Source organism: Pempheris klunzingeri, chromosome 8 (genome assembly GCF_042242105.1).
Source record: "Pempheris klunzingeri isolate RE-2024b chromosome 8, fPemKlu1.hap1, whole genome shotgun sequence".
Taxonomy (NCBI): Eukaryota; Metazoa; Chordata; class Actinopteri; order Acropomatiformes; family Pempheridae; genus Pempheris; species Pempheris klunzingeri.
The window spans coordinates 5,566,312-5,582,333 of NC_092019.1; the positions used below are offsets into that span (position 1 = coordinate 5,566,312).

The 16,022-nt window shown below is 42.1% G+C and overlaps 1 protein-coding gene across 1 annotated transcript; it reads left to right on the top strand.

The window, feature by feature from the left end:
• Nucleotides 1-1,573: 1,573 nt before the first annotated feature.
• Nucleotides 1,574-14,904, top strand: spag1b (sperm associated antigen 1b). Its single transcript, XM_070835867.1, has 18 exons — nt 1,574-1,725; nt 1,932-2,091; nt 2,189-2,311; nt 2,395-2,465; nt 2,680-2,792; nt 2,907-3,012; nt 3,216-3,346; nt 3,589-3,695; nt 3,923-4,058; nt 5,077-5,532; nt 7,571-7,670; nt 8,158-8,310; nt 8,999-9,156; nt 10,112-10,253; nt 10,998-11,124; nt 11,282-11,446; nt 12,828-13,151; nt 13,317-14,904. The coding sequence occupies exons 1-18, from the start codon at nt 1,574-1,576 to the stop codon at nt 13,443-13,445; spliced, it is 2,853 nt and encodes a 950-aa protein (XP_070691968.1). The 3' UTR covers nt 13,446-14,904.
• Nucleotides 14,905-16,022: the final 1,118 nt, after the last annotated feature.

The window sequence follows — 16,022 nt, forward strand, 5'->3', positions numbered from 1 at the left end:
TTTAAGAAGAATTTAAGCGACACAAGTCAAATTGCACAACAGATTAAATATGTTAAATGTTGTTTGCAGTGATGTCTAATTATTTGGGAGCTGCCATGTTGGACTCACTGTGATAAGAGATGAACCCAGAGTTAAATAGATGTTTCTCAGTTGTTCTAAGCCTCTAAAAAATGTAGTTTATCAAACAAACTGTCAGAAAAAGAAAAAAAACCCTCAGCTGGTTCTTCCGCGTTGCTATGAGAGCGCGTGTTGTGGATTTAAATCCCCCGGCGCGTGCTCAGGGTGATGCCGCTACAAAGTGAGCCAAAGCCGCCAAAACGAGCAGCCGAGCCCGGCTGTGCCTCAGCCAGCTGACAGCGGGGCCCCACGGAGGCTGTGTCTCTCTAATAACACTTTATTTCCACTTACTGCACCGGTTAACGGGTGAAAAATAGCGAACATAACAGACTCATTATTTGGCAATTCAGCTTGGTGTTAGCCAAAAAATGAAAGCGCAGTTGTTAAAAAAAAAAAAAAAAAAACACACACCTGAAAAATGGATGTTGAATTCATTTAAGTTAACTGCATTTAAATCTGACATACAAGGCTTAGTTTTACAGAAAAAAAAAACACATTATGAAGCCAACTCAGTTCGCAAAGACGTCCATGTTAGAGCAATTAGCATGATGTGAAAACACCCGTGTTAATTACCGAGTTAACTCTTATAAAGGGGGCTTGGTATTTATCTAAAAATTTGTTATATTTGTTTTTGCACGGTCATCCACTTTGATAAACGTGGCGTTTGTCAATGTAACACACACACACCTAATTTTAAATGTGCATTATCTATACGCGGTCACATTTTATGTGTAGTTTAGCACTAAAGTCAAAATAGAGTGGGAGTTATCACCGTACCTAGGTTAGCATGCTAAAGCCACAACCACAAAACATAGTTAGCAGGGTCGTGAACATGCAACAACAACAAAAAGACATAATATTTAGCATTAAACAGAGTTGTAGAGAACACCTACTTGTGGATAAAACTTGGCTAACGTTAATGTAAAGCCCGTGGACTCGTCGGCAGTGTTGTTCTCCTCAGGCTCACTCCCAGGCCTCAGCTTGCACCCCTCGCCGTTGCTTTCTGTTCACCTACATGTTCGTCTGCAGGTAACTAAACAGCCACGTTTTCAAATTTGGAGCCCACGGTCTGGCTGCGTCACGTGTTTCCGCTCTGGCGTGCGGCTTACTTCCGTGTGTGGTTGCCATAGCAACAGCAAACAGAACCCAGCTTTGTGGGTGAGAGGGTTAGCCGGCAGCAGGTAAAGTTGGCGTACCCCCTTTGACTTTAATAGCAAAGAGCAACAGATCCAATAGCTTGTCTTACCTTGATGTTATTTCCTCAAATACGAATACATAACTCACATTTTGTAAAGTTAACGCTATCTAAATTAACAATTAACGCTAGCTACGTTGGGTTAACAAACGTTTGCAGAGCTAGCAAAAGTTATAGCCTAGTTAGCTATCACTCAGTCTGCTATTAACACAACGACATTGTTTAACATAATAACCGAGTAAGCTGAAATTCTTCCCAGGTATGAGTAACTTTACAGATGCAGTTTTCTCACTTCAAAACCACTCCACCACTGTTGACCACAGCGGGAAGGTCCCTGTGGAGCACCTGGACTACAGTTACATCCAAACATGCCAAGATGTAAAATACCTGGAGAAGATCCTGAGAGCACTGAGGTAAGTGAGTGTGAGCAGTGGGGAGGCAGAATTGATCAAATATTATATGATTGGTGAGATTTACTCCATTAAGATAATTCTCAAATCATTGTAAAATGTTATGCAATATTGTAAATAGGATGACAGATCACCACACAATACAGTCTGATAAACTTGACTAAAAAGGAATATGAGTTTTGAGAAAAAATGTTTTACTTTGTGTAAAGGTCTGGAGACGCGGGCATTTATCCTCATCTGATTAAGTTCTGTGAGACTCACTTGGAGAAACTGGACCCCAGGAGCCGAGCTCTCAGGAAGGAAAACCCTGTAGCCACAGCATCCAGCCTCTCTAAAGATGAATGGAGCCACATTGTTGATGAGTTAAAGGTATACTACACATTGTACTGTAATATTTTAACAGTCCTGCTTACTTCCTGCTCTCTTCTTATAAACATTTTAATATTAAATACTTTGTTCTTTTCAGATGTGGCAAGATGAAACCAAAAGGACTGAGATGTCACTTAAGCAGCAGTCGGCGTTTGATGATCTAGTGAAAGAAAATATGCCACCTATAAGAGCATCCAATGGCTCTGTTCCACATAATATGGTAAAAAGTGATTTCCAACGATGCATGTAACCATGTACATATGGACAAGAAAAATGCTATAATAAAGCCTTATGCCATTACAGACTTCCGCTCCAAAAGAAAAGAGGAATTCTTCAAGACACACTCTCCCACGTCCTTATCGAGAATGGGACAAGTGAGTCATTTTGCCCCTACATTTGTCTATTATATTCAGGAGAAAGAACAGACTGCAGGCAGCTGCAGGCACTGTACATAAAAGGTTCCACGCATTTTACTTTTTTAAAAGGCCTTAGCTAAGCTTCTTTCATTACAATTATCCACAGCTGATGCTCTTCCAGAGCATTATTTCGCACAATGTCTTCCTTTAATACATTTCACTCTATTTCCAGGTTTGATGTGGAAAAAGAATGTGAAAAAATCGATGGAAATGTGGTCGATAATGATCCACCTGTCATTAATAAGACAGGACGCTCCAATCTCAAGACCAAAGTGGATGCTTCATGTAATGTATTATGTAGAGCATCTCATGTGTATTCTGCGTTCGTTGCAAAGCATTGGATTTATCAAATTTGTATGCGTGTCTGTCTGAAATGTGTGGTCTCTACAATACACCCAGTGTTGTCACAACAGGAGAAGCTCCTTCTGGCAAGTCGGGAAAAGGACAAAGGCAATGAAGCTTTCAGGGCAAACGATTATGAGGAGGCAGTTGCATACTATTCCAGGTCAGGCTCTAAAAACAACTCATTTATTATGGAGGGCATTTTAGATCTCCTAAGGGGATCATAGTTTTTGCTGCCTGCAATTTAATTAGACTGCTGTCATTCAATGAAGTCTGATTTCATCCCCATTTACTGTACCTCTCAGTGTTTGTCCATTATCCTCATTATAAATAAAGCTCTATTTTATTTCTGGCCTTCCATTACAGGAGCCTTTCCATTATACCAACTGTGGCTGTATACAACAACAGAGCTCAGGCAGAAATCAATCTCAAGCACTGGCACAGTGCCATGAGAGACTGCCAGACGGTACTCAAGCTGGAGGCAGGCAACATGAAAGGTACTTTCCCTTTTTTGTACAGCAGCACGTGATTAATTTACAACAATGCTTGTAAATAGAAATACTATTATACTGTTTACATCATTTGATGTGGTCACTGTCTCAACTGCTTTAAGTTTGTTGACCGACTTTTGTTAAATTTCAGCATGTTTTTACATACTACATTTGTAGCTTTACAGCACAGTAGTTAACAATTGTGTTTGTAATGTTTATGCTGACTGGGATTTATTTTTCATCCTCAGCGCTGCTGCGTCGTGCCGTGGTTTATAATCACATGGGCAACTTTCAAATGGCTGCTGAAGATCTGAGGATGGTGCTGAGGGAAGAGCCACAGAATGCTGCAGCCACGGTAGGTGATAGAGGGACTGAGTACCCAGTAGCTTTTTCCTCCTCTAGGTGTCACTGTATTTGTGTGAGATCAGGAAGGAGGGAAGTTGTTCCTTTGACATTTGCACACAAGCTATTCACTTAAGCTCAGTAGTGTATGAATGGTTGTAGTGTCTGTTTGTACATGTGTCGCCCTTCCTAACTTCCTCCTGCTGACAAACTCTAATGTGTGAATTTTCCATCATTTAGCAACTTCTGTCTGAAACTGAGAAGAAGATGAATACATGTCAGCCAGAGCAGCAATGCAAAGGCAAAAAAATCCTCATCCAAGAAGTAGAAGAGGAAGATGACAACAGTCACCATGAGACAAAAGCAGAACAGACTGGTGAGGTTGTTTCAACACCTCCATAATCAATATCTATATCCTTGATTTACACACACACACACACACACAGACTATAAACAAGCCAGTCACCATTTCAATTCCCTGAATGCACCCAGAAATCTATCTATGATCAATAGCAGTGAAAGTAATGTTCTCTGGGCTATATTTAACCCAGCATGGATAGTTTTAGCACCAGTTATGTGTGGTGTCTCTACCTTGCAGTTGTTAAGCAGAAAAATTATTGTTGTATTGAGGCGGCATGTAAACAGGCTCTTATTCAGTTAGTATTCAATTATTACTACTGAATGGAAATAAAGATCCTATTGTAATAGATGTGACATAAGACCTAAGACCTTTATTTGTCACATTAACAGTTATACACTGTATAATGCGCAGTGAAATGTGTCGCTCTGTGGTGAGTAAAATGACTATTTTCTTAGTTTTACAGTAGAGTTCAGCTGATATATCGGCATGGTTGATACTACTGACAAGTTCTGGTTTATCACAGACAAATTAGTGTGGATATACAGTGCGTCAAACAATGAGACAGTAATTGTTGCCCTATTTTAGGGTACTTTAAACTTAGCATTAAGTAGTACTTTGTCTCTATATGTGTGCTTGAAATAGCCCCCACTGTAGCTGCCTGGTGCAGCATTTGCCCTCTAATAATCTCGATTTATACGAAACTTCTAAGGAAGCTTCAACATTTGTGGTTATGGAAGGGTACTCATTCTCATCACCAGCCCTTATGAGAGAACCCCAGAGAGGGGAAACACCCCATATCCCTGTGGGTAGCGTGACATACTATGTGAGCGTGTATTATCCGCCCTACCCCCACCCTGCGCTTTCCACTGTTGAGAGAGGCTGCTTCCTGGAACTCCCACTTTGAAGTGGTTCTGTGTCATGTGTGTCCAACCCTCCCCCACTGTGATGTAACCGCTGACTACTTCCTGTGGGCGTGTCTCCCCCTTCTTTCTGTCTCTCCCTCTGCCTCTCCCTCCCTCCCTCTCCCTTCCAGCTTGTCCGGTTGAACCCAGCCAGCCTGTGGGAGGGGAGGAGAGCTCAGCTGCTCCTGTCGAAAGGGGAGACATGGGTAACGCTCAAAAAAAGTCCCACAGCAGAGGGGACGGGGGTCCACACAGTGAGTTCAACAACTCCCACCACGGACACGGCAGGAGCAAAGGAGGCAGCTCTGACAAGTACAAAGTCACGCAGGAGTCCAAGGAAAAGGTAGCCAATGGAACAAGCAAGAGGGGCTCGACAGCTTCAGCCCAGGCTGACCAGAGCAGCAGCGGTAAGGGAACTTCGGCTGGAGGAAATGCAGGGGAAACTGTCAACCTTGATGCCCCATGTGGAGCCCTGCCCCCACCTCTGTCCCGGCTAAAGAATGAAGGAAACCTGCTGTTTAAAAATGGACAGTTTGCCGATGCACTGGAGAAATACTCACAAGCCATTCAAGGCTATACAGATTCAGGTAGGTTGGAATGGTGCGTGTGGTTGATGCTGTTCTTGTTAGTCTGGTGGCTGGTTGTTCAGTCACATAGTGTGTAAGGTTTTGGTTGATGTATGACATTATACATATATACTATCAAATGTGTCTCTGTGTCAGTAAACATATACTGTGGGCCATTTGCACTGCGTGCTTGTAAAACACTAACTATAAATGTGTTTTATAAACATGCAGTGGCTTCTAACAAATGGCCCACAGTTTAAGTGACTGGTGTTATATCACCAGTCTCACCCATATTTGAATAAATACTTCTTTATGGTGTTTAATCGTCATTGCTCTTGAGACAGTGTCCTGTAACTGGACAATGCAATTGTAAATCAAAGGTCATGACCTTGCAGGTATAATGCTAGTGTTGTTGAAATGTTGTTGCTTTATTATAGTGCAGGACATAATAAGAATATATCAGACGAAAAGGATATTTTCTAAGAGAGAAATTATAGCTAAACAACAGAAATAATCTCTCCCTGAAGCCATCCACATTAGTGTACACAGAGTCTAGAGACTGTAGTAAAGATTTCAATATCTAGTTAAATTGTTGGGCTGTTTGTTGGTGCCTTTGGTGACTTTGTCCCTACAGCGATGCGTCACAGTGTGGCTGCTGTGGTGTCTGCGGACAGTGTTTCTGTTTTAGCCTCAGCCTGGTGCTAAGCCTCTCAGCTCAGGTCTGTCCAGGTCACATGACCACTAACCACTCACTGTGAAATTGAATCTGTCGGACTGCAGCCATAATTCTCACAGAGAGGGAGAAAGTGAGCGATTGATGGAGGGAGAGGAACTGCTGCATGTCACGCTCATCCACCAACAAACATACTGTCTCTGCCATAATGTACTCAGTGCCTACAGCACTGCTGGTAATGAAAGTGACATTATATCGACATCGTCCAAGGTCCATCATCTGACTGATGTAGGGAAGCCACGTGTGACGCAGACAGACTAGAGCTGAGAGCAGAGATGAGGATACATTCTTTGAACCCCTTCAAACCTCTTTTAAACCAGCTGTGTGTCATTGGTCTGTCAAAAAGAAAACTGAAACTGTCGAAATATCAAAAGTGAAAATGTCCTTTACATGGTTTCAAAGTTGTGTTTGAGTCTGTACATGAATGCCCTAGTTCATACCTGCAAAGATACTGTACATGCTCCACTGTCACAGTAACGTCACTAAGTGTAAGCAGTTGCTGAGACATCATCATCATCATCATCATCACTGCCTCACTGTGTCACCATCCATAATCTAATTTCATCTGATGAGGTGGCATGCTAAGCTGACTGTATTTAGTGTCACGAAAGAATGCTGCTCTGTCCTGTAATGCTAATGTGTGGATCCGTCAGACCTGTGACAGTGATAATGATGGTGAAAACAGAGTGAAATAACTGTTGTTAGGTAAGAGGAGAAAACAGCTAATACAAGAGCAAGATGTTGAGCTGTCAGGAGAAAATATTCCAAACGTGGTTGGATGAGCTTGTCCTTGGTTGTCATCTACCTTGTGTTTTTTGGCTTGTCAGCCCTGGAACTCGTAGTACTCCTCCTGATAAATAGCCATAAAAGGATGTATTAGTTCTGTTTTAGGTCTCAAAAAAGAGTCTAAGGGACCTTTGTTAAACGTGTGCAGAGTCATACCCCAGGATACAAGTTCAGTTAGAAACATGTTACTTAAACAAGAAGAAGAAAAGTCAGGTTTGTATGTAACCATTAAGTCATTTTAAAAGTCACTCTTCCAATGCTGATGCAACAAGTCATCAAAGAGTCTGATTCATCCATTAACCTCTAAACATTACACATTATTCATAATAGATACTGACTGTTAAAGCCACACTTAAACCAACGAAGAGGTTATTTAAAGCCTATTTGAATTGTTGCCCCTATTACAGATATTCTTTGTAACAGTTCCCAAGGGACTGGTAAGATGCATATGCTGTTTCAGAGTTGTGTATTTGTGTTATCATAAGTACCACACATTGCTGTATTTGTAATATCTCTCTCTTTTTTTTATTTTTTATGCAGGGATTGATAGTCCGGAAGATCTATGTATTCTGTATTCTAACAGAGCAGCTTGCTACCTAAAAGATGGCAACAGTCAAGACTGCATACAGGACTGCACAAGGTGAGAGAATGTATTCACTGCACCTGTGTGTTAGCTGGTGGTGGCAATCCAGATTTCACAATTTACACTGGGTTTTACCTTGAAAACCCAAAACAACTTTTATATTTCTGGTAGCCAGCATTATCATTTAGCATACCTCAGGTGCAGATCACTATTATTTTATGTGGGGATTTACATGGGGTGTGCTGTAAGTGGTTTTACAAACAGCAACCTCAGGATAACTTGAGGGACCCTCCCATGTGCAACCCTTTAAATATATGGTGTTTGCTTAAGATTCAACTAGGACAAACAGCAAAATTAGGTGTGACAGTTTATTCACACGACTGAGTGTAAATATGTACACCAATGCTTACACTTACAGAGCAACACAAGAACACATCCACTTTGATAGATAGATTCCCAATCCAGGCGGACAGTAACATCTATAGCAAAGACAGCAGACTTGATCCTTTGCTCCTGTCTCCTCACATCTATTTATACCAACCAGAGCCCTGGAGCTGCAGCCATTCTCCCTCAAGCCCCTCCTGCGCCGGGCCATGGCTTATGAGTCCCTGGAGCGCTACCGTAAGGCCTACGTGGATTACAAGACCGTCCTGCAGATAGACATCAGCGTGCAAGCAGCACACGACAGCGTCAACAGGTATTAGCCTTCACCTCTCACTTCCATCAAGAGCATGAAGAGGGACATCTGCACCGACACACGGAGCTGACTGAATGAGTTTTATCACAGTATCACATATGACGGCTCTTTTATTTGTTCTGATTAAGACATCTATAATGAAGATGTCTTTGCTATGTATTCTAATTCTAGGTGGGACATAATATCATTAGGATAAGGAAATAAAAATAGGAGTGAGATTTCAATAATTCAGTGATATTATTTCCTCATTTTGAATCTTTGTCTATGCTTAGAATCCAGAGAAGTGTAGAGTAGAAAAGTAGAAGAAGAGTAGAGTAAATCAAAACAAATCAAATGAGCAAACCCACAAAGTAATTAGTGGCTAACAGATTTAGCTGGTTTTCAGAAGCAGCTCCAGCTAGAGACTAATTATAACTCTCAGGAGTGCATGTCCTCTCTCTGTTATGCAATAGAGAAACTCACCTGGCTGCCTTGAGTTCAGGAGCACCCCAGGGTCACAGCTTTAGTATCTGTCCTTATGAAATGATCAAATTAACAATGAGATTCTTGCATAAAAAACACAGTAGAGAGGTGTTAACCACAAACACACTTTCCGTGGGTGTTTTCTAATGTCTGTGTGTGGCTGTGTAGAGCATCTTCCACTTGTACGTGTGTAACATCCATGTATTGACTGATCTGCGTCCTCCAGGATCACCCGGGTGCTGATTGAGCAGGACGGTACAGAGTGGAGAGAGAAACTTCCGGAGATTCCCCTGGTGCCTCTGGCAGCTCAGCAGCACCGCAGAGAGGAGCCACCCAGCGCAGAGGTCCTTCAGGCTCGAGCTGAGAAGGCAGCCAGGGATGCAGGTCTGTTTTGGAAAAGTCATAACTATGACTGATGAGGTCAGTTTAGTGACAGTGTTTTGAGGGCCCTGTGTGAATCCTTAGTTTAGATCTTAATGTGAAATCTGGATTGATAAATACAAGAGTAAAACAAGGGCACAATAGCCCCAGAGGCCCAGAGCTTCGAATTGCCTTAATGCGCCTTAAGGCACCTTAATGAATTTATCATTTTAAAAGTGCATTTCTCCTTTAATGTAATTAAAAAGATTCAGATTTATGCTCTACATCAGTAAGTCAAGGCTTTGTTACATTTTAGACTACACAACAGTATAAAATACTTCTGTAAAAATCTGTATTCAGAGTTTTAACTTTTGACATTTAGCAAAAATAATTCTCTTCTTGAACACAGGAATGTGAAATATTACACATATCACACACACATTGTGGTGCTGCTAGTTTTACGCAGCTGAAAGATCTCAATTCAACTTCCACTGCTGCTTGACATCGACAGCAGTCATCTGCTTGTTCCTGTTTCTCAGTGACTCTGCACTAGAGGGAGATGTTAAAGGCCTAATTTTTATATAAGTGGACGTGTCACCTCTGTTCACTGACCACGCAGTTTCTCTATTCCCTGGGCTGTGCTGCAGCTGTTATTTTTAAACTCGAAAGTGAAAGAATAGACCTGCTGGCACAGTTTTTTTCCTCCCAGAAGACACTTTGCAGCAGATTGATCAGCCCTTAGTCCACACCATGACTGATTGCTGACTTGCCTTGTGTCCAGCCAGCGCAGCATTAATTTCAGCGGTTTAAACCCTCAAGCTTTCTAGCACAGAGGAGCAGCGTATTTGTTTGGTTTTCTCAGAAATAAAAGGGAGGTCAGTGTCAATCTGGATTCATTACACAGAAAGGAGAGGTAAAGTGCTCTTGATGTGGTTAAGCAGAAATAAATAATCACCACTTTACTCTTTCTGTCTTCCAGAAAGGAAAGCAGAAGTCCGTTTTACAGCTTTGAAGCAAGAAGGGAATGAATATGTGAAGAAGAGCCAGTACCAGGATGCAGTGGGAAAGTACACTGAATGCCTTAAGCTAAAGCCAGAAGAGTGTGCTGTCTACACCAACAGGTTAGAGACTCAACCTCTTCTCAACATGAACAAACACAAACACTGCTGGGGCCTCTTTCACTGTCTGCTCCTCACTACTGCTCTGTCTTTCTCTTGGTTTGTTCCCATGGCAAGCAGGAACATCACGAAACACCCAGAAAATCATTTTATTCTGTTGGATAAATTAAAACTAGAACTTAAAGCTAATCCCAACCAGTCATCAGCATGTGACTGGTAGTAAATTAGCATGTATTGTTGGTAAGTTGGAACAGAATGGCCTTGGCTCAGGAAACAGCTGCCTGCTTCATCACTGAAAAGCCACAATCAATATTATCTTGCATCTAAAGAGAAATACAGCGCGTAGAGCAGCAAGGACGTCCTTCATTCTCTCTCCAGCTTTCTTTTTCACAATAAGCAGGTAGATTGTTGATCGTGTCACAGAGGAAACTGTGATGCTGACATGAAAAATGTCCTTTTGTGTTTGTGTTTGCGTGTGTGCAGTATGTTGAGCTCTGCTGCAGAATAGAGTTTGTATGTACAGCCGCACCAGAGCAAAACACACACAGCTGCTGGGACCAGAGAGAGAATGTTTATCTCATCTATTTCATATTAAAATGATCAGTTTCATGCCTTCAGCCTGTTTCCTCAAGTCTGATTCACAGGCGATGAGTCACAAACTCATGATACCTTTTATCATGCATCCAATAAATTTAGCTGCTGGTGACAAAAATAAAAATCCTTGCTGACGCGTGTGTGTGTTTGCAGAGCACTGTGCTACTTGAAGCTGGAGAGATTTACAGAGGCCAAGCAGGACTGTGATGCAGCACTGAAACTGGAGCCAACCAATAAGAAGGCCTTCTACAGACGAGCCCTGGCCAATAAAGGCCTGAAGGTGAAGAGAGCTGGACATTAATGAGATTGAGTTCTTTGAAAAGGAAACCTCAAGGGAAATCTTTAAATTCACCCCAAAGTGAATTCATTTATCACACGCCACTAAAATATCGAAACTCTGTGTAAAATGTCACTTAAAGCTATGTTGTGTCCACCAGGACTACTTGGCGTGCAGCTCTGACCTGCAGGAGGTACTGCAGCAGGATCCCAACGTGCAGGAGGCGGAGAAGGAGCTGGAGGAGGTCACAGTGCTGCTCAGACAGAGTCTGACCAACACCAACGCTTCACCGGCCAAACCCAGGAAGACTGTCCCCATCACAGAGGTATTTATCTGATCGATTCAATAGCCCTGACAGTTTCTTGTTCAGATAAACTCGTGTGACAAATTGTGCTTCCATTGAAATTGTCGTGAGAAATTACACACCGATTTAAGAATGACTACGCTTTCATAATAACAACCAATTCGATGTAATTGATAAGCGAACAATCATTAATTATGACAGATTGTTTCCTGCTTAGAACAGTAAAGAGGACAAACCACTCGGCTACCCCCCCAATGGAGGACGCTAATTCCCCATCTAATAGTTAAAAGGGCTTTTAACTGCTAAGCTTTATATTATGAAAAAGCTTTGACATCAGCAGATAATACACGACTAAAACTTACTTACAGTCAAAGCACGCAAAGCACAGACAAACAAAACGATCATTAAGAACAGAACGAATGACTGATAAAGATAAATATAAAGTTTAAGTAATTAGGATTCTTGGTGAATATTAAGATCACCGACCATTAATATTCATAAAGGTTTTAATTAGATGCCAAACCTTCACAAACGACTCCGGCTTTTTGTTTATTATAATATCTCAACTCTTCCAAGTGTAACACATGGCATACAGTATATTAACAACGAACTAAAGGACATAATATATTGTGAAAAGGTTGTTCATGATTCTGAACCTACCAACAATGAATCACTACATGGTGAAGTCTCCCTGCTCTCAACAGCTACTCATGGAAACTGTAGAAAACTGTTTCTAACCAAACAAGCCCAGACAAGCAAAGTTTGAGCGATGTCTGCTCAGCACCAAATGACAGACGCCCGAAGTAAAGTTACGAGTGAAGAATATCAAACGTCTGCCAAGCTAAAGCACTAATTCTTTTTCTGTTCGCTCATGTCGATAATGCAGCTCTGTGTCTGATCAACGTGTGTTTGTATCATGCTGCTTCTTGGGAGCTGCAGTTGTATTCGTCAGAACATTTTTTGTTTACACACAGGCTTGTGTTTTCGATGTTTTCTTTTTTTGTCAAATACCCTGATTTATTTCTATGCAGCGGCTCATCTCTTCTACTGACTAATCCACTGAGTGTTTCAAGCTCATCCAAGCCATGGAAGTGCTTAATAACACTGTCTATGCAAGAACCCAGGGACAGGACTAGTGGCATTAAAGTCCAACACATCAAAAATTGGATTACTGTACCAAAACCAAATGATTTATTAAGAGTGAGGTGAATATTGAGGAGTTCTAATTGACTGAGACTTATTAACTCCTGTTTAGTTTGTTCTGGCCTCACTCACTCTGTTAAAGTCAGGCAGTAAGCATCTCCTTCTTTCCTCAAAGTTAAAAAGCTTCTCCAACAAACCGTCTCGCTTGCCTTACCTCTGGAAATCCTCTTTTTTCACCCCTGCTCACCTTCCTCCTCAGGTTGACGATGACGAAGAGACGTCAGCCGTTACGAATTCGGAGAGCGGCTGCAGAGGAGATGACATCACCATCAACCTCCAGCCGACCGACGCCTACGAGTTCGGCCAGGCTCTGAACGCGGCTCGCTGCAGCGGGAACACGGCGGCCTGCGCTGACCTGCTGGCCTCCACGACCCCAGAGATGCTTCCCCGCTTCCTGAGCACCCAGCTGGACGGACACACCATCGGCTTCATCATGCAGGCGCTGGACTCTCACCTCCTGGAGAAAGACCCCAGCCTGGTGTACCGACACCTCAACCATCTGCACACCGCCGACAGATTCTCGGTAAGATACGGTTAATGAGGAGGTTTATTTCTAGGTCACATATGTCCTTCCGTTTAATCAGGTAATCACTACATCTAATAAATCATTATATTATTCTGTCATCCATCCACTTTGTCCCCAGCAGCTCAGGTACTGGTGATGAATAATAATATGTTGTGTTTGCAGGTGGTACTGATGCTGCTGGAGAAGGACGAGCGTCGCCACATGACTCAGCTGTTTGAGCATCTGTCTGCTGTGGAGAGCGCAGAGTTCACAAAGAACGATGTTCAGAATCTGGCCAACAAATACATCTGATCCTCCTGCCCTCTGCTCCCTGCTGCATGAGCTGCTGCACCGCTGCAACTCCTGGATCTATGCAAAACACTGCACAAGAACTGAGTACACAAAGGCAGGAAGCTGCAGGATGTGCCCCAGAGGAATACTGTGGAGCTGGGTCACATTCACCCCACTGGCCTGTGCTGTAAATGATCTGATCACTGTATGTTAGAGCGACAGTTTAAGGAACATAGTTTTTCTCTCCAGAACATTTTGCTATGCAGATTTACTTTTGTACCACTAATCATCCACATTGTACGACAGGCAGACAGTGGGACCTTTCACTGTAGCGTATTGATAAAAAGGGTCCAATGTACAATGTTACGTAAGGCTGCAGGTTTCCCCTACAGGCTGCTAAGTTGCTAAGCTGCTCATGTTCTGTTCTCAGAGCTCACCTCAGTTGTTCCCGTTCTTGAACCCTGTAAGTCTACTGAGCTTCTGCCAGACACCAGCTGCGATCAGAAATGATACTCGGTGCATGCTGAATTTCACCTAGCAAAGGCACAAGTGGGGTCATTTGCTACTGAGCTCCTTCAGATGTTCCTTTCTGTGGGACCAAACCATAAAATAAAGTAATAGTTACAGTTTTATTATGAGCACATGTACTGTGAATGTTATCTCATCGCTGTGCAGTCTGATATCAGTATCTGTTGAGCTGATATCTACTGACAATGTTTAGGAGAAAATACAGTTGGTAACCTTACATGGCTCAGATGCTCTCGTTTGTTTCTTCAGCTATGCAATTAGCAGATCTGAGCTCTTCTGTAAAATCACTCACAAAGGCTGGCGTCTATTCCATAAGGACTGACGTTAAGTCACTTTAACTATTTGTTTACCAAATTAGCCTGCCAGCAAACGCACATCTGCACATTCATCCTCACAGCAGCTCAGCCATGCAGATGTGTACACACTGGAGAGAAGCAGCATCTTTATGAGATGTGTGCCTTGGATTTCAGACTAGGGGTCGACTTGCATTTTGGTGAGGGTGCAGATACTCCTAGAGAGAGAGAGAGAGAGAGAGTATTTATGACATTCAGTAGAGTTTATCAAAATGTTAAATGGCTTGGATTTATTGATCATACATGAATTCACTTAGCTACATACTTTAATCCTTTAAAATGTCATTTCCTTGGTTATTTAAAGACATTTTGTCCTTGTTAATTATTCTGCTGAATGTTCCAGTCATTTAAGATTGAGGACTGCCTGAATCCAAACCATTCTGTTTTCAAATGTTTTATCAATTTTATCAATGAATGTACCAAATTAAGTGCAGTGTGACGAGTTGCTGGGCAAGAGGCAATAATTCCACATGTCCACAGTTTCTCCTCACTGTGGTTTTAACACAATATTTCAGTAGAGATGTACAATATTCAAAGAGGGCTATTCAATTAACTGGAAAAGATGTTAAGTTTTTCTTCTGTGCTAAGATGAAATAAAATTAAAAAAAGTAAAATAAAAATAAAAATGGAATACCCTATTTTTTTCAGTACTTGCATTAACCTGAAAAATGGAGGATGGGACACCAACATTTCATGTTTTTTTCATTTTTTATTTGTGATATGCATTTACACGCATATAATAAAGCGAGTTACCAAACACATATACAAATACCTTATGCCATTCTGCACAAATTACAAATTATATCTGGCACTAGTGTTCAAATTAGGATCAAGAAACTGGAGTTTTGGTGAAGAATGAAAAACAGAACCAGGAAGGAAAAACAAAACAACGTTTTGCTTTAATGTGGGGAGGACTGCAGCATTTAGCCTTATCCACCGAACACAAAGTGAGTGTCCATTCAGCAACAGACGTGGGTCAAAATACCATTCAGGATGCTTTTTACCTACCTGGTAGAGGTTCACCTGAGCCGACTCAGTGGCCTGAACACTGCGGACCACTGAGCAGTAAAGACAGGCTTAAGCAAACACTCTAAATCATTATAAAGTGTTGAAAACAGAATTTGACTTCAAGTCTGCTCAGCAGCACCGATTGGCAACACAAACGGGAATCACAACAGGGAAGGTGACCCAGAACAAGCCAACGTATCCCTATTCACCTTTGTGCATTGCAGAACATCAACGAAGTAAGAAAAATGGGTAACAGTGCAGGCGCCTCAGGCCGTTCTGGGGCCTCAGTTATTTGCGTAGCATTTGTGAAGCATGTACAAAACCAGCAGTCTGTATGTCTGTATAATCCTGGGTCTATTAATCACTCATCCCCACGGTATCAAAAGGATACACCATACTGTGTCAACAGGTGACGAGTCAAAGGTGTAGGATTTAACAAGAGCCTGAGTGCTGTCTTTGGTAGGCAATTGAAAAGTCTTCATTTACCATGTCAACGACAGTATGTGACTGCATGTGAATGAGCATCCCTTTCACACAGACAGACATTCTGCAACCTAAAGTGAGTCGGTGTTGTTTGGGGTCTTGAGGAGACAGACGGAGGAGACAGACGGAGAACACAAACAGCTTCTTGAAGGCACCATGAGTTAACAAAGAAAGATATCAAAGCTCTCTCTTACTCAGTGAGGCGAGGCCATCAGCCTGAATAAAT